The 19,935-nt window shown below is 40.9% G+C and overlaps 1 protein-coding gene across 1 annotated transcript in view; it reads right to left on the bottom strand.

Moving 5' to 3' along the window:
* Positions 1–2,616: 2,616 nt before the first annotated feature.
* The window catches only part of LOC103610931 (trafficking protein particle complex subunit 12-like), a gene marked incomplete at its 3' end in the record, with an annotated part of 20,294 nt that continues 2,975 nt past the window's right edge, over positions 2,617–19,935 (bottom strand). The window contains exons 3-5 of the mRNA XM_008594988.1: positions 19,541–19,679; positions 2,781–2,893; positions 2,617–2,667 (exon numbers count right to left, since the gene is read on the bottom strand). Of these exons, the coding sequence (XP_008593210.1) occupies positions 2,617–2,667; positions 2,781–2,893; positions 19,541–19,679 (303 nt within the window). The remainder of the gene's footprint in view (positions 2,668–2,780; positions 2,894–19,540; positions 19,680–19,935) is intronic.

Here is a 19,935-nt window from a genome sequence, read left to right as displayed (position 1 = left end):
GGTGAAGTTGTTGGTGGTGGTTGACAGTGACACAGGAGTCTCACATGGCAGAATGACAGAGCAGAGAGAGACTAATCCGCTCACTTATTCTCCTTTTAAAGCCACCAGAACCACTCCCATCATTCCAAGAATGGATCAATCCATTAACGAGGGTACAGTTCTCACAATTCAATCTCACCTCTTCAAGGCCCCACCTTTCAATTACCATAATAGGATATTCCTCCCGCAACAGTTACAGTGGGAATTAAGCTTCTAGTACATGGACTTTGGGGGACACAATTCCATCCACTGCACCAGGCATCAGTCAGTGGGAAAGGGTATTTCTGACACTCATCACAGTGGTCTCCTGAGTTTAAGTCTCTCCACCACTGAAGACAACAGATACTTTGCTTACTTGGATGGAGCAGAAATGTTGGTATAGGGTGGAAGAGGAGAAAGACTCTGCTATGGTTTGAATGTGTTGCCTGAAAAGCATGTGCTGGAAACTTAATCCCCAATGCAGGAGTGTAGGGGGGTGGAGCTTACTGGGAGGTGTTCAGGTCATGAGGGCTCCACCCACACGCAGGGATTAATGCTGCTATAGAAAGGGCATGGGCTGTGAGTTTGGCTCTCTCTCACCCTGTCTGCTCTTGTGCCATGTGATGATACAGCAAGAAGGCCTTCACCAGATGCCAGCCTGTCAATCGTGGACTTAGCCTCCAGAACCAGGAGCCAATATATTTCTGTTCATTATAAATTACCCACTCTCAGGTACTGTTATAGCAGCACAAAACAGACTAAGACAGTCTCTTTAGGTCTTTCTCACATCAAACGAAACATATTACGATGATGAAGGCAAGTGATTAAGAGAATAAATCCTGCAGCCAGACTACTTGGATCCAAGTCATGTGATCCTGGGCAAGTTAGCTAACCTCTCTGTGCTTTAGTTTCCTCATCTGTAAATTGTGATAACAACACCCTCTTCACAGGGCTGTTGTACAAATTAAATGAGTTAATATCTGAACATGCTCAGGAGAGGTGGCTGACTCATAATGGACACAACACAAGTGTGTGTTGAGTGAGGTAAGCACATGTGCCGGGACAGCAGCCCTGGGGAGGCTCACCGTCTATTCCATCTTCCCCAGCTGCTCCTCAGATGGAGGTAAGCGGTTCCTCTGACTGTTCCTCTGTATGATGGCACTTCAAAGAGTTCATGGAAAAATAGAATTAAAAGATAATATGAATCTTTCCATGAACGTTTTGAAGTGCCCTACTATTATATATTTAATGACAAAAAACTTGAGGACTAGGAAAACCGACTTGCAAAACTATTCCAATGGACTTGACTTTTTCACTCTCAAATCACCCTAAGACTCAGAATCCTCTCACTCAGATACTATAAAAATTTCCTGCAATGTCGTGTGGAGGTGAGTGAAAAAAATAATCTGTGCACAATTTAGAAAGTTATCAATTTAGAATTTTCAGTATCAAGTTATGTGCTTTGTATTTCTGAAAACAAATATCTTTTAACTGTGTTTTAAGATTCAAGAAGTGTTATAATGTAAAAAAAAAAAAAGTTGATAACATGATTTCCCCATCGACTGATCAAAGCATAAGAAAGCAAACAGTTTTTATCTTTTAAGTTACGGCATTAAAAAAAAAAAAAGAAGCAGATACAAAGCCCCAGGGTAACAAGTGCCTAGGAATGTCTGTTTCTCTTCTAGTGAGGGTCCCCTTTGGCACAGATAGGGAAGGCCATTTACTTCCTCACTAGGAATACTGACACCACCACAATCATAGAGCTCAATGAAACTTCTATAAGAATAGCTGGAAATTGAAAGAAGTTTGACAAATATAGCCTTATTTTTTCTGGAAATTATAACATGCTGCTACTGTTAACAACTGCTTGTTGTTACAAGCTTCAAACTACTTCTGCATCTATCAGTCCATTTCATCTGCACAGGAGCATGGTAAGGGAGGTGGACCGGAAGTTTGACAAATATAGCCTTATTTTTTCTGGAAATTATAACATGCTGCTACTGTTAACAATTGCTTGTTGTTACAAGCTTCAAACTACTTCTGCATCTATCAGTCCATTTCATCTGCACAGGAGCATGGTAAGGGAGGTGGACCAATATGGGAGGTGGACTGGTGCTCGTGTCACTCCCACCCTGAGAGGAAGAATGCAGGAGGGTGCTGTACAAGTCTGTACACAGCAAAGATTTCAAATCCCACATTTCTTCCTGATATCACTCAATGTAATAAGTCCATCTTCTGTTGTTGCAACAGTTTAGTGCTTTCCACAAAACAGTTACTTCCCAACCAAGAACAATTCGGAAAGCACCCTGAACCTCATATGTGTGTCTTTGGAGTCAGTACTGGAGAGATGTTGTCATTGTACAGTATAATGTGCTTTGACTACCTCTCTTGGCAGTGCTTCAGCACCTCTTTTGGGCGAGCAGTAGGTGCTTGTAAGTGCTCAGGGACATGCGAGTGGTCTGGCAGCGTGGCGCGTGTGCATGTGTGTGATCTCCACATAAGGAAAACATTTCTGCTTCTCATCTACCAAGAGTACTAAGGAAGAAGGATTTCAGGACTGAAACTCTGCCAAAAGCCATCACCACTCCTAAAACTGACTTCAGCAAGAGCAACAAATACCACAGTCACACGAATTGCATCATCGGCCTTCTGTGGGAGGAGAGGTGGTGGTGGCATTGGGCGGGATGGGTAAAGGATGTGAGGTGTCATCATGTGAGGAAGGGGACTGAGGATGTACCCTGTGATCCAGAGAGGGACGTTACCTGGCTGCAGACGGTTTTCACCTTGTGCAGTCTGTCCAGCGACTCCTGCGGATTCCCCAGATACTGCTGAAGCTCTGCATGCAAGATGCGCATTGAAAAGGGAACCATGGAGCCTGGAACCAAAATCCAAGTTGATTTTAGTTTGTTAATTTGTTAGTTTGTTTGCTTTAATTGCATGCTTTCATACTTGGTGCACTTGAAGAAGCTCTGCAGATGTCCTAGCAGCAGTGACAAAATCCTTGTGTTTCTTAAGTACCCAGTAGAGTCAGCTATGAAATGTATGTTGGTTTTCTCCATCAAAAAGTACACCTAGACAGCTAAAGAAATGTTAAAGAATACCTAAGTGTTATTTTCTCTTTTATTTGGAGGAGGGGTTGGTGTCCACTGGTTTCATTCATTTTGTGATCGTTTCTGCATGATTGCAGTATAGCTATAGAAATAGTGGAGACTATATTGCAGTCATGGAGAAACGATCAGGAAATGAATGAAACCTGTGGAGACCAACCCCTCCTCCAAATAAAAGAGAAAACAGAACGTTTAGGTATTCTTTAATATTTCTTTAGCAGAGGAAGCTCAAGCAGAAGGCTGCTTAGGTAGGCCAGGTTCCCCAGAAGAAGCCCCTGCAGGGAGAACGTGTAAGCAAGCAACTGGTTCTGAGAGCGCGCCCAGGGACTGGTGAGGTGCGGGGACAGCTGAGCAAGGGCACATCCCAAGCTTGCAGATGGGACTCCCACAGGATTCTGCGTGGGGACTCTGGAGCCTAAGGTCTGCCTCTGAGCTGTCCCAACTGGAGGCAAGGGAGATGGACCTGAAAACTCCACCATCCAGGGCTGCCCCGGCTCTGCGAGTATCTGAGTGGAGGAGGGAAAAGACACGAGAAACAAACTTGGCAGCACCCACACAGGGCTGCATCATCTCTCAGGATAAGGGAACTTTTTGTTAATATTATGTTTTCTTTTAACATGATTTGGAATTTAACCTGTAAAACATATATTAAGTACATAAAGACCAACAAAATAACCATATAGCCTGTACTGGCTATAAATGAGAAAAGAATATGGAAATGCCAGCAGAGGCAATCACGCAGATTCAGTAACGGACTTTTAGAAACTGGCCTAGGCAGTTAATCTTTGGATCTGAAATACAGTTTGGATGATGGTCAGAAAACAGCTGTGTGACTTCTGCAAGCCACTTAACCTCTCTGTACCTCAATACCTCAATCCATACATCTGTCTATCCATACATCATTACTGAGGGTGTACTGTAAACCACACTAAGATGGGCTTTATGTCTTTGTTTCTCTTTATCTTGAAAATTTTACAATTTTGATTGCTAATTTTTTGAGGATTTTGCATCAATGTTCATGAGACATACTGGTCTACAGTCTTCCTTTACTGTAAAGTCTTTGTCTGGTTTTGGTGTTAGGGTAATGCTGGCCCCATAGAATAAGTTAGGAAGTGTTCCTCTGCAGAATATAGATGTAAAAGTCCTTAACAAAATTATCAAGTCAAATACAACAAAATTGAATCTAATGAAAAATTAGCAATCAAAAACAACAACATATAGAAAGAATTTTACGCCATGACCAAATAGGATTTATCCCAGGTGTGCAAGGATGGTCCCACATTCAAAAATCAATTAGTGTAATGGAACAGAACAGAGAGCTAAACAAAATTGAATCTAATGAAAAATTAGCAATCAAAAACAACAACATATAGAAAGAATTTTATGCCATGACCAAATAGGATTTATCCCAGGTGTGCAAGGATGGTCCCACATTCAAAAATCAATTAGTGTAATGGAACAGAACAGAGAGCTAGAAAACAGAGCCTCACAAATATAGTTGGCTGATCTCTGACAAAGGAGCAAAGGTAATTCAATGGAGAAAAAACAGTTTTTCAACAAATGTTCTGGGACAACTGGACATTAAAATGGAAAAAAGTGAATCTAGACACAGACCTTACACCTTTCACAAAAAATTAACTCAAAATGGATAACAGACCTAAATGTACAATGCAAAAACTATAAAACTTTTAGAATAGAACATAGGAGAAAATCTAGGTGGTCTGGGTTTGGTGATAACTGTTTAGAAACAACAACAAAAACACAATCCATGAAAGAAAAAGTTGATAAGTTGAACTTCATTAAAATTAAAAACTTATGCTCTATGAATGACACTATTAAGAGAATGAAGAGACAAGAAATAGACAGGAAGAAAGTATTTGCAAAACACCTATCTGATAAAAAGACTTGTACCTGGCATATATAAAGAATTATTAAAAATGCACAGTAGAAAGTATTTGCAAAACACCTATCTGATAAAAAGACTTGTACCTGGCATATATAAAGAATTCTTAAAAATGCACAGTAAGAAAACAAACAAAAAAACCCAATTAATGGACAACAGATCTGAACAGACATCTTACCAATGAAGATACACGAATGACAAAAAAGCACATGAAAAGATGTTCACATCATATATCATTAGGGAAATGCAAATTAAAACAATGAGATACCACTACACACCTATTGGAATGGCTAAAAGTCCCAAATACTGACAATACCAAATGCTGGTGAGGATATGAACCAACGAGAACTCTCATTCATTGCTCACAGGAATGCAAAGCGTTGTAAATGCTTTGGAAGATGCTTGGCAGATACTTAAAAAGCTATCATACTTTACCGTAAGCTCCAGCAATCACACTCTTAGGTATTCACCCAAAGGAGATGAAAAATTATGTCCGCACAAAAACCTGCACAACAATGTTTATAGCAACTTTATTCATAATTGCCAAAACTGGAAGCAACCAAGGTATTCTTCGATAGATAAGTGGATAAATAAGCTACAGAACATCCATACAGTGGAATATTATTTGGTGATAAGAAACGTACTTACTATCAAACCAGAAAAAGACAGGTAGGAACCCTAAACACATATTCTTAAGAGAAAGAAGCTAGTCCAATTTCAACTATACGACCTTCTGGAAAAGGTAAAACTATGGATACAGTAAAGAGATCAGGAGTTAACAGGGGTGGGGTGTGGGTGGGGATTAATACTCATATGTAGAGCACAGAGGATTTTTAGGGCAGTGAAACAAACCTAGATGACAGTAGAATGATGGACGTATGACATTATGCATTTGTCAAAACCCACAGAATGTACAACACCAAGAGTGAACCCCAACGTAAACTATGGACTTTAATAATAACATACCACGCTAATTTTAATAAATGTACTAAACTAATGCAAGATGTTAATAGGTGTTCATACAAACTGTGTATAAGAGGAAAGAGTATATATGGAACTCCCTGTACTAGCTGCTCAATTTTTCTGTCAACTAAAAAAAGAGCAGATAAATCCAACTGCATATAGAAATTAGTGTACAATAAAGATGGCATCACCAAAATACTGGAAGGAAAATGGAGATTTATTTATTTACTTATGGCAGCTGGCTGGTACGGGGAAGGACTATCTTCTTGGGATGTAAAACTGGAACTTAAAATATTTTTGTTCTTAGAAATATTATTAAACATAGTGGCCAGCAGTAGTTCAAATGGTAATATTAACACTCTATTCAAGGTAAATTTAAAATAGGCTTTTGTGGCCTAAGGACCTAACTAGGTACAACCTTAATTCTACAGAAAATGCTTTCCAAGTACTAACTACTGAACTTTTGGAATACAACTGGCTAGAGCATGCGGTTTGTTTGCATAGTTAAACCACAGAAAAGTGGTCTATAGTTTGATGAACATTATAAAAATGTCATTTTCTATATATGTGTAGCTTCAAAGTCCACAACTCTGAATGAAATATTTCCAGCCTAAAAAGAAAAAAAAGCAGATTAAAAACGAATGTCATTTTAATTAACTACATATGTAAGCTGGAGGGGACAGATTTCAATACATTTTGGAAAACAGTTATATGTACAAGGTGAGCTCAAATAGGAAAGCCTATTGAACCTAAAACCTTGCTCCTCAAAGTGTATCTTTGACCAGCTTCAATTTTATCACCTGTAACCTTGTTAGAGATGCAGACTCTCAGGCCCCACCCAGACCTGCACTTGGCTAGGTCCTCCATGATTTGCATGCTCATTGACCACTGAGCAGCCCTGCTCCAAACCATTACCTTACTGATGTGAAATTCAGACTTACTAACCCAAGGTTACCAGGGAATATCATTTATATTTTTGTAGCTATATCTCAAAGGGCACATCCAAGTTCATTAGGGTCAAATTAAAACAAGTAATTAGTACTGCGTATTCAGTATAATTGTGTATCATGCAAGAAAATGTCCCTCTTTAGCTATATGACCACTGTTTCCTTACTGTCCCACACCCTTTTAAAAACAACGCAGACATTTAAAGACTGTATGGGGCAGAAGGAGGGGAAAGTGAGGAAATGCTGCTAAGTTCCCCGACTTTTTGCTGAGGACTGTGGGGAATCTTGGGAGCTGACCACTGGAGCCCCGCACATTCCTTGGCTCTGCACGGGAGCTGAGAGTGTGTCAGGGTGACTGAGGCTGTCTTACATCTCACGTGTGCTCAGAGGAGCTCCCACTGCTACTGCTTTTTGGAGGGAGAATATACTTGTGAACAAGATTTACCCATTTCTTCCTTGAATTTGGGGGACATGTTGAATAAAATCACAAATAAACTAATATTAATATAGAATTCTTTCAGAATTCAGTTTTACCATGTTTTAAAAAAAGAAAATTTTAACATGTTGGAATGCTAACAAGCCCTCTCCTTCCCCCCATGTAACAGTTAAAAAGGGAACAACACTGTTCCTCTGCTCTTCAGGGCTTGCCGTCCCTCTGGTCCCTTTGTTTTAATTTCCACAACTGGAATTCACTGCCATGTCTTCTGAACAAGGGAAGCTCTTCGTGGGAGGCTCAACTCCGGCAGCAGTGAGCAGGTGCAGGAGGATGGGTGGCAGCTTCGGGCTGTCTCCGATGTGGTCAAGGTCAAGGTCAAGGTCGAAGATGGGAGACTCAACCACCTGTGGTTTTGGCTTCATCACCTTCACCAGCCCAGAGCGAGCCCCAGCTCCGAGTGGACAGTCCCTACATGTGGCCAAGTCCATGTGGACCATGCAGGCACGTCTGCCCAGGGGATAAAGGGGGAGCCTGTGCCCCTGAGCATGGTTGCAGCTGCTCTAGAGGTGGTGGGGAGCAGCCATGATGGTCGGCCTGAGCATGTGCACATGGACAGTCAGAGAGTACGGTGGCAGAAGCCAGGGCAGCTACGACCGCTACCCAGTAGGAAATTACAGTAACAATTACGACAGCTGAGATGAGGCCCACACACATCTTGCAGATACACAAGGATAATGCTCCTGACCTGGGACTGTCCTTCTCAATGGCTGTGTTTATAAAAGACTTGGAGCTGAACTGAAACACCTGTTTTAGTATATCAACTTCTAATTTTGAATTTAGCTCTCAAGGTAGCTTGTTAAAGACTTTTTAGAAAGCTCCATGTATTTTGTAAGATTTTTCTCCCACTTAATGACAAATTCTGGGACATTTGTAGAGTCTGGGTATTTTTCCTTTAACCACTTTTTTAGTTTCGGATCTCAAGATTATTGGTTCTTACAAAAAAAAAAAAATACAATCAGAAGAATGACAAGTTTGGCCAGACTGATTTTTAAAAAATTAATGTACATCTAGGAACATTTGAAAAACCCGTATGCAGTGTCCCCTGTGGTCAGGAAGCAGTTTCCGACAGCACCTGTAGAGATCGGCATTGAGAACGTGATGACTCAGAGGCATTTTGTACTCAAGATCACCACCTTGATTGTGTGAGAAGCTTCTTGAAAATGTCTGTAAATGTCAATTTTCTCATTACCAGAAGAAAAAAAGTATTCTGTTGTGTCTCATGTAGTATGTTTAGTATGCCCTTCGTGAAACAGATTAAAAAAGATGAAACTGAAAACAGAAAAAACAAACAACTCCGGGGAACTCTGGATCCCCTGGTTCCCTTGGAGGGTGATTGATTCCTCCTGCTCAGACCTTCAGTCCTTCAGTTCAGATGGAAAACCCAAGCCTACAGGAGCTGCCACAAGCGCTGCGGCAGGTAAAAGAAGGCTGTCTCTGCTCCGCGTGTACAGTTGCTTATTCAGCAAACAAACACTGCCTGCTCCTGAGTCATCAGAACCTGCCAATGCATGCCAAGGGTGCTGCACCCGACTGTCGCTGGGAGCTTCTGCAGGCCTGCATCCTGCACAGCCACGGGACTGGCACTGGCGCCAGCGACTGCTTACACGTCTTCCCTGGCACTGGCGGCTGGGAATTGCGCTCTCCCCAGCAGACACAAAGAGAAAGGAAGACAGTGGTGACACAGGGCCAGCACAGTTTCTCCCTTAAACACGGCGTCGTCACTTGTGACTCTTAGAAGTACTCGGACCAAAGCCAAAACTGAAGTAGAAAAATGCTTCTTCCTGGTTTATTAACTTGTATCACTGTTTCAGGTCTGGTATAGGTTAAAAATCTTTAAGAAAAATCAAGAGGAAAACACATCCACTCAGCCTCATAAGAAAGAGAAAAATAAAGGGAATTAAATCAATAGGAAAAATCACCACTTCCTAGAAAAAATATGCAGTTCATAGAATTAAAACAAGAAACAAAATCAGCTGGAAAAACAGTCTATTAATTCTAGGTTGAACGTGTTAATTTATCAGACATTTATTCAGCAAGTTTTAGGTGCTAAACACAGGCTAGGCACTGGATACACAAAATGAAGGAGGCGTGGTCCTCAAGGAAACCGTTCATCCCATCTCTTCAATGAAACACAGATGCTGCAGTGACGTAACTCACACTTCTGTCTGTTTTAAAGAAATGCACATAAAAGACCTTTAAACTAATTCTCTGGGTCTGGCCAAACCCAGCCTCTCTCTCTGTCTCTGAAAAGCTACACAGAGAATCTCAGTGAAATCCTTCATGCTGAGGGTAGTTGTCAGGATTGTTATAAAATATGCAAGGCTCTTGTGCTAGCCCTGAGGCCTGTCTCTCTCCTGCAGAAAGTGTCTTGGAAAAAAACCGGGGGGGGGGAGTCAAAATCTGAAAAAAAGACTAATTCTTAGTGGATCTGTTTTTCTGGAAGATTCCCATGTATAGTCATGACCTGCCAAAATCTAGGTTGGAATAAATACTGCAGAAGCATTCTCATTAATCATTTAGAAAACGCTGAATGAAAATACTCCTACAAAATGTATTTCAGACAGTCCCCTGTAGTGCTGAAAATCCATTCTGTCACTACAGAGTCAGAAATGTTCCAGAAATTAACCAGGCCTTGGTGCTGGGCTGTGAAAAACGAAAGCAAAGGGGGATACATTTTACTAAACTTTAGTAGGTGTGCCACTTTTTCAGGAGGCACAGAACCTTTCTGTAGCACAGGGAGCGGATACATCCTCTGCCACTGGCTGTTTGTGCTGGGTGGCTGCATCCTCTTGGAGTGTCATGCCATCTGCAAGCTAGGATGGGGAAATGCAGATGAGGCCAGGCTTCGGTGAGGCCTGAGCGGGACGCTGGTGCCATCTAGACCTCACTGAAGGATGCCACCGAGTTCCCGCCCAACTGTCACAGGCTTACTCTTACTTCCATAAGGCACAGAATCAAAAGTCTGACTTGGCCCCTGGTCTTTTTCCAGTTATGAGGACACGTAGCTGGGATGACTGCTTTGTATTTCCTTCCCTGTACACCTTCCCTCTGTCTCTGCCTGTCTTGGTGGGTCCTACCCCATCCTGACTTCAGTGGGAGCTGTGGAAAGCTGTGCCTCCGTTACCTCTTTTGCTGCTCTGTGGAAGCATGTGCCTGACCAAGCACACAGTGCTCTTTATGCCCACAACCCTCCACAAAGCCATCTTCAACTTCAATGCTGCATTTGTATATAAATTAAAAAAAACACACAGAAAACCCTAAGAAAAAATACCTTAAATATTTATTATTATTTTTAAAGATCTCAATTAGCTTTAATTCAATTCTAGAATTGGGCAACACTTCATTCCATAAAATAGAATAAGTGTTCCTAAATATTTACTATTTAAACAGTTAATTCAACTAAAGTTTCCAGAGTGATGGACATAAAGACAACCTCAGGACTGGATCACGCCACCCCAGTGCAATGAGTTTAGCATGGTCCTGTCTGACACAGGCATGACTTTAGTTGCGCTCACTGAATGGAGAAGGCCTGTATAACTGCACATTTTTTTTTTTTTTTTAAAGATGACTGGTAAAGGGATCTTAACCCTTGACTTGGTGTTGTCAGCACCATGCTCTCCCAAGAGAGCCAACCGGCCATTCCTATATAGGCATTTGAACACATGGCCTTGGTGTTATCAGCACTGCACTCTCCCAAGTGAGCCACGGGCCAGCCCTCACTGCATCATTTTTTGTCTAATGTTAAGAGGGGTTCCATTATGACAAATGAGTACAGTAGTAATGATGTGTCCAGTGGTAAGCAATCGCGAGTCCTAGGACACGTAATGTGGACTGCAGATCTCACTTAAGCAGAGCCTGTGGACTCCAAGAGGTGAATTAATTTTGTCATGGAAAACAGAATGAATCGTTTGAAATTTTATGCTGAACTTTTAATTCTGAGCTGCCATGTATGGTTATGTGTTGGTAAAAAAAAGTTTCAGAATTTAGTTTGAGAACTAGAAACGTGAATTTCCTGATTCTGGAGGGACAGTAGAAAAAGACTATAAGACCCAGTGACAATTTACCTTTATGTACTCAGAGGAGTAGACAGTTGATGGGAGGGCAGAGAGGTAATGCATCAACTGATTTAAGTGTTTGTCCCATCACTTTTAGTTTGACTTGATGGTAATCCATAAGGATTAAGTTCTGAAATAAGATTTCACATGAAATCATTATGGTTCTAAAAACTCAAACTCAACACACAGATTTGAATTTTGTATTAGAAGAGACACTGCATTTCTTAAACATATTGAAAATAATCAAAACATGCTTTATTTCCAATGGAAAGGTCTTTTGGCCTCATGTTTTTCCTCCAGTTGCTTGGAAAACTTGAGTGAACTGTCTAATGCAGAGCAGTACTTTGGAAATTCAAAGCACGATGTAAATTTTCCAGTGCTCACTATCATCATGCAAATTCCAAACAACAGATTACAAAGATGGTGGTTGGGGGTTTAGGAAAATTTAACTGTTCTACCAGAGGCTGAAATTAACTATGTCAGGAATGGACATTTCATTTCTTTTTTTTTGAAGATAAAAATATAGTGAATGCATACAACACAAAATGAATCCAAATATAATCTATGGACATTTGTTAATAACAATGTATCAATACTGCTTCATCAATTTTAACAAGTGTACTATACCAAAATGTTAATTTAAAAAATACAATGAATGATCTAGTAATATTATCCATGGTTATAGTACCTGTTAACATTTCTCATGAATACAAATCCTATAGTGGGAGAAACAATTTGTTCTAGTGTAATAATTACAAAATCAAAAATAATTTAATTAAAAGAAAATTAAAGAAAGAAGGCTATTACAGGTTGAGTATCCCTTATCTGAAATGCTTGGGCATAGAAGTGTTTTCAATTTTGGATTTTTTTTGATTTTGGAATATTTGCAGAATATATAACTGGTTGACCCACCCTAATCCCAAAATCCAAAACCTGAAATTTAATGAGCATTTCCTTTGAGTGTCATGTCAGCCCTCAAAAAGTTTTGGATTTTGGAGCATCTCAGATTTTGGGCTTTCTAATTAGCAATGTTCAACCTGTACAAGCACATGAATGGTTCTCAAAAGAGACACAGTGTATAGGATTTTGGAAAGGCATTTTTATTTTTATTTTTTATTTATATATTTATTTTTAAAGATGACCGGTAAGGGGATCTTAACCCTTGACTTGATGTTGTCAGCACCATGCTCTCCCAAGTGAGCTAACCAGCCATCCCTATATAGGGATCCAAACCTGTGGCCTTGGTGTTATCAGCACCACACTCGCCCAAGTGAGCCACGGGTTGGCCCTGGAAAGGCATTTTTATTTTTATTTTTTATTTATATATTTATTTTTAAAGATGACCGGTAAGGGGATCTTAACCCTTGACTTGATGTTGTCAGCACCATGCTCTCCCAAGTGAGCTAACCAGCCATCCCTATATAGGGATCCAAACCTGTGGCCTTGGTGTTATCAGCACCACACTCGCCCAAGTGAGCCACGGGTTGGCCCTGGAAAGGCATTTTTAAGCCCTAACATGAGTAGTAATTTTGATGTTGTCAATGATAAAGACAAACAGACAAAAATAAAAACACTGTTCATGCTGGGAAAAGGCTAGCCCACGAGGACCTTGCCAGTTCCTTCCTTCCCCTCTTGGAGGTGGGATGGCAGGAGGCCCCCAGGGAAGGCTGCACACTCCCTGGGGGTGCCGCTGCGACAGTGCAAGTGAATAGCTGAGGAGTGTGGGGAGACTGTAGATTATGTGGGTGGAGATCCCAGGAGAACGTGTGTCAAACCCATCGCATATCCCATTTCATTCCCATTAAAGACAGCTAAAGCAGTGGGTGGCTTAGGAACTCAGCCTTCAACTAGTAAGCACAGGGGATTTTGCAAGGCTGCTCAGAGCTCTTTGCAGCTCCAGGTGAAGAGATGCATGTCAGCTACCATACAGACCTTACTTCTAATAATGTACTTCCTAGAGCAATTTCCACACCCAGTAGATTGTCTGAACAACCGTGCTTTGTACAAAAGGCTTCAGGAAGCCGTGTGGTAGATGCCTTCACTTGTCTCAAACTACTTGGTACAATCCCAACAACACAGGCATAATTAGTTTGTATTATTATTCCTGATATAATAGTACATGGAATCAAGAAGCAGATACTCCTAAAATGTGTTACACTGCAAATAAATAAAGGTTATGTTGGTATTTTTAAATTAGAATTTTTCCCCAGAGTTGGAAATAATATTTCCCAGAATGGGAGAAGATATTTCCAAAATACATAGCAGACAAAGGATTAAACACCTAGAATAAAGAAAGAACCTCAACAAATCAATAACAGAAAGTTAACCCAATAGAAACCCAAGCAAAGATTAAGAAAGAGTGAATCCCTGAAGTGGAAACACCCACAGAGAAAGGACACTTGAGATGTAAGTTAGGACAGGCAGCAGAATTTCAGACCCACCAGGTCAAAGTCTGATAATATTTACCAATGAGCAAGTGGCAAAACAAAAACTCTCATAAACTGTTTTTTTGGAATGAAAATTAGCTACTTAAGAAAGCAATTTGGCTGTTTCTTATAAAACTGAAAACGCAGACACCATGCAACTTAGCAATGCCACTTTTAACTTACATCCCAGAGAAACTCTTGAGCATGGGCACAAAGAGAAGGATGCTCATAATGTCACTGTTCATAATAGCCAAGAATTGGAAAGGTACTAATTGATCATCCTTATGGACACGAACAGATATGAATAATGCTAAGTGGGAAAAAAATAAAAAATGCATATAATTCTCTATATATGAACGTACTTCTCTGTGTGTATGTATACGTGTGTTTTAGTCTGTTTCTGTTGCTTATAACAGAATACCTAAAACTTGGTGATTTATAAAGAAATGAAATTGATTTCTTACAGTTTTGGATGCTGAGAAGTCCATGGTCCAGGGGACACATCAGGTGAGGGCCTTCTTGTGGGTGGGAACTCTCTACAGGGTCCTGCAGCGAGGCAGCGTGTCATATGCCAAGAATGGACTGAGCAAGAGAGCTAACCCTCTTACTCGCTGTCCTTATAAAGCCATCAGTCCACAGCCATGACAACCCATTAACCCATCAACCCATTACTCCATGAATGAATCAATCCATTCATGAGGATGTAGTCCTCATGATCCAATCACTTCTTCAAGGACCCACCTTCCACCACCACATTGAGGGGTTGAGTTCCAGCATGAGCTGGGGGACATTCAAACCACAGCAGTGTGGACAAAGTGAAGATATAAAAGATGACTTGGAAAGATACTCAAAAATTCATGATTGTGACTGCTTGTGGGAAGGGATGGATGGGGAGGAGATTCACAGGCTTCTCCATCAGTAATGGAGACTTTCATTTATTACAAAAATAGTGTGAAGCAAATATGAAAAGTGTTAATATTTGTTAATTGTCTGAGTGTTTCATAAAAAATTTCATTTTTTGTTGAGCAAAGAGTAGATTCAACCAGGGCAGTATCCTAAAACAGCATTTCTCAAAAGTGGCAGAAGAGGTGGACTGAAATAAAGTAAACAGCTTTTTAAAAAAGCCATTAAAATAGCAATAAAAGTAAAATAAAAGTAAACAGTAAATAGATGTGAATGACATAGAAAAATCAAGTATCTGAATCTGCACAAATCATTCAATCTGGACACAACGGTGACCTCCTGTGTAGTTAGTTTAAAGAGTATGCTACTTGAACTGTAAGTAGAACTCACAGATAGGGGACTTCTATTTGAAAATCAGAGAAATACAAATGGGAAAGACAGCCATGAGATATGTCTCTGTTCCCGGAAACAACTGATATTCGGTATCACTATGCAACTGAAGTTCAGTTTTTATAGATAAGACAGAGGCTAAGGGCAAGTTTTTTCCAAACTATTTTTATTCTTGTTTTGACATCTTTGACCAGCATGACCAACATAGATTGTCTGGATTTCGTGAAGCCGCATGACAACGACAAAGAAACCAGCTGCCAAGTTTAACATGTCAAGTCTTAGGTGACTAAAGCTGCACAGGCCTTAGGCGTGTCCTGGAGGGATGCAGGGAACTTCCAGTTAGTGAGAAGATGTGGACAGTCTGCTCACAACCCCTCCTGCCTGGTTTCTAACACTGAATCTGGGCTCTGAATGATTCCCTCCCCTCTGTGGCACGAGGCCTGAGGACACACGGATGCAAACAACTTCTAACTTGTGCTCTGGGCCTTGCATCCCAGGGATGGATCCAGGGTACGAGAGGGAAAGAGCAACAAGAGGAGCAGGAGAAAGGACAGGAAAAGGGGGACAGAGAAAAGAGTAAAGGGAGGAGCACCCGGGTCAGAGTCGGGGTCTCAGACCTCAGCTACACAGTGTCGAGACGGATGTGTCCCTGCTCTGTCCTCACTGCTCTTCCTGTGAACAGCAGACTAGAAGACAGCATTGAGTGTCAGGACACAAATCTGACTGCCCTCAGAAGGCAGCTGACAGTGACTGACTGGAGTTGCTAGAAATGTCTGAGAGAGGTATCAACCACAATACTGTTCCTTTCTTGGATGAAAACTTTAAAAAACTATGATTTTTACATAAGATTCTTTACATGTCTTATTATAAATATTCTGAATGGGTAGAAATTATGCTCTATATTTAAATGAAATATATTAAAGCTCATTCATAAAAGTTATTTGTACAGTTATAGCTTCCTTTTTAAAAAACATTTTAATGACTCGCTTTGCTTATATATTGCAAGCTAAAATAAACTAGATGAATCAAAACTTTACATTTATGCTTGTTATACCACAAAATGAGAAGAAAAATTAATAACATTCAGCATTTTATTGTGGATGAATGTTAGCACACTTTAGCTAAAATATACATATGATTTATGTTTACTTCCTAATTTAAATTATCTGCTTAATGATGCATGGCTACTATCTTCTCTTTATCCATATCCCAATGCAATTTAGTTGCAGGCAGAATCAGAAACATGCTTTCTACTCTGCATATCCTTAGAGAAAAAAGTCCCCAAAGTGGAGAGGAAGGACAACAGGTAGTTCTGTACCTGGACCCAAGTATTTTACTCTTTATCTCAAAGGATGCTCAGGGTCATCTCCATCCAACTTCTCTCCCTCAAGGTGAGTGAACAGTGCAGTGGGGTCCTCAGCACATTACAGTATGGGACACACCAGGGGATGCGAGGCATTCAGGATGGTACAGGGAAGAAACCAGTGAGGAGTGGGAGGTTTTTATTTGGCCACCACAGGAAACATCTGCCTTTTAGTCTTATTCCTTCTTAAACACCTGTCATAAATTCAGAAGCAGCTGTCGTATGGATAGTCATTTGGAATCTACAGTTCACATGGACCTCAACAGGAAAAGAATCCAGAGCATTTCATGCAGTTGTGCGCTTTAGGGTACCTGGTAGTTTAGAGCCATTAAGAGATGGGCCTGTGTGCTCAAAGTTCTGAGTTTTTTGTTAGCAGCAGACAAAACCCTATCAAAATCAGCTGCCAATCTCCATGTCTAGGCAGAGCCCAATGGACATGGGGCCAGCCTCCACCGTGGGGGTGACAGGTAGGAAGGAGCAGGGCAGCGGAGCCAGGCAGAGTGGGAAGAGACATGCTGAAGGGAACATGGCTACTCCTTCTACAAAATATGGGAACAGTCATCTCTTGACTACCAAAGCTACCAGGCATAACTAATTAAACAGAAACATCCCCATTTCCCCATGATGTCTTTGGTCTTTCCACCTAACTCCTTTTCATCAGAACTATTAAGAAGAGACAAAGACTCACTCCTCTTGTTGGGCTGGACGTTTGCTCACTGCCTTACATGGAAAGGATGACCTTGAAATGGCTAGAAAGCGTAGACAGAAAGGAACATGACAGAATCAAGGAAACCAGTTAATTTACCAGCCAGAGATGTATCCCCTGAATAACCAGGATGGCTGCCTCTCTCCAAACGCTGGGGAGGATGTGGGAACCCCCCACTGTGCAGTCCACATGAGGGAGGGATGTGGATGAGAGAAAGGATGCGTGTAAACCTCCTCCTCAGTGATGGTGCTCACGACTGGTGGAGCAGCTTCCTGACTGCAGTACGGGAGGAGAAAGATCCCGAGGAAGGAGTTGAGCTCATAACAGCAACCAGCCAGACCCCTCGGGAGCATGTGTCCTGGTCAGCAGGTAAGGCCAGCGAGGGGGTCTTGATAAAGCCCCTGGGACCCCACATCCCCTGGCATGTGGAAAGCGAGTGGGACTCGACAGGTAAGTGAGAGGGTAAGAAGTTTCACAAATGAAGGCCTGGAGCCCTCCAGCCATGGATAACAGTGGTGTTGCAAGTCTGCCTACCCAATCAAGGCAACCCAGTCAAGAGAACCTCTTTATTTTATGCCTTCTTTTAGGTATTAAAACTCATCTTTTCCATTTTTTCTATTCTTCAGGTGTAAATTCCCTTAGTCAGAAGGAAAAAACAATTTTAATATTAGTGAGGCTAAAGGTCGAAAAGCACCCCATACTAAAAATGATAAAAATTGTCCTTCAGTTCCGGGATCACTTAAGGTAAGACAGACTGATTCCTACCAACCCTATTCCATGAAAGATAAAGATGATGAAGAATAAAGCACTGACAATTTAAAAAGCTAACTCTGTCCTTTCCTATATCCCATTCAAAGAAACAGGATCTGAATTTTAAGGAAAAAATAACACAAATAGAAATTGAAAAATTTGTTTTTACTTCTAGCCTTCTTAGCTAATCAATTTACTTTCTAACATCAACCAAGCTAAATAAGTTGTTGATTTAATTTTTTTGAAACTTCTTCAGCAATTATCATCTTTATTATTAATCAGGTCTTTGTATTCTCTTGTACTGTTATTATTTTGTATTTTCTACCTTCAATTAGGCTCTATGTTTCCTGACAACCAGGGCTAACTTCTTCAGCAATTATCATCTTTATTATTAATCAGGTCTTTGTATTCTCTTGTACTGTTACTATTTTGTATTTTCTACCTTCAATTAGGCTCTATGTTTCCTGACAACCAGGGCCGCTCTTTGTAGCTTCATGGCTGCATCCAACAAATGCCGCCCAGATGATCTTACACACGAATGACAGTATTAGAATCTAACATGCATTACTAATGAACTGAGTAAAGAAAAAGAGAAATAGCAAATGCCGTGATCACTACGTGCCAGCCACTGTTCTAAGAAGCTTACATATATGACATCCTTTAATCTTATGACACCCTAGGAAGTAAGTAGGACTACAATCCCTGTGTTGCTGACAAGAATACTGGGACACAGGGACATTAAATAACTTGCCCAGGACATGCGGGCATAGTGGAGAAGCCAGGCTGAGACTGGAGAAGTCTGGCTGCAAAGCGCAGGCTTTCACAAATGTGCTGACACTGCCTCTCAAGAGACAGCCTTCTAAGACTGTCTTCCTTCCAGCATGAACAAGGAAGGGTTCCAAACATGTAAGGGTCTCTATGCCAAGGTTACTAGTGCTGCAGAGGCTCCCGTAACCTGCCCTTTTCCTTCCTCAATTCTTCCTTCTTGCCACTCTGCTGGAACTACCCTATGCCCGTAGTCCAGTGTTTGCCAAACAATGGTCATGACTGCGACTCACTGGTGGGTTGTAACCAGATTTTTAAAATAAATTAAGAAGAATAGAGACTAATAGAAAATATCTTACTGTGCTCCATGTGGTAAGGATGAGTGTTGTTTCATGAATGCTTCTGTTTCATTTACATGCATGTATATGTACTAGGTCTTGATATAAAATTATTTTTTACTATGAAGCAGTCCACCACCCAGTCCCTGCCCCAAATCACACTGCTTTGACAGGTGCTCGGCAAGTAGCTGTTATGTGAACAATGAACGCACAGGTGACTACTTCTAGGTCGGTGTATTTATGAAACTGGGTGAGCTCATTCTGTAAGTCAAGGCTTGTTGCTAGGCTATTTATTTAATTTTTCAGGACTGGGTAATAAGAAAAACTGGGGATACTTAATTATGTATAAATCAAAGAAAAGCAGAGCACGATACATGCAAATGAACAAATATTAAATACCACTGCCTTACCCCTACGCCCAGGATATACGTGAGGGTAGTATTCATAATAAAGATCGGGCTGATCTAGATTTCCAAAGGGTTCAAATTCCATTTCAGCATTCTGGAAAAGTCCCAACTTCACCAGTAGTGCCAGTCTCACAAACCAAAGCTAAAAACACAAAATGTAATTGAAACAATAGGTTACCTATATATAACAAGTTCAGAAATTCCTATTCCTTATTCATTTGGTACCAGAGCTTGATTTATAATACACTAGAGCACGGGCTAAACTGACTTCCTATCTTTGCACACTTGCATAACCACATGTTTATAAAAATACTCCTGAGCTTAATAGTAACAATGTAAACAACTTTATTTGATTCAATTTAATTCAACAATATTTACGGGGGGGGGGGGGGGGGGGG

This window comes from Galeopterus variegatus, unplaced genomic scaffold (genome assembly GCF_000696425.1).
Source record: "Galeopterus variegatus unplaced genomic scaffold, G_variegatus-3.0.2 Scaffold12084, whole genome shotgun sequence".
Classification (NCBI taxonomy): Eukaryota; Metazoa; Chordata; class Mammalia; order Dermoptera; family Cynocephalidae; genus Galeopterus; species Galeopterus variegatus.
Note: the sequence above shows the minus strand (reverse complement) of the source record. Positions and strands in the feature narration are given on the sequence as shown.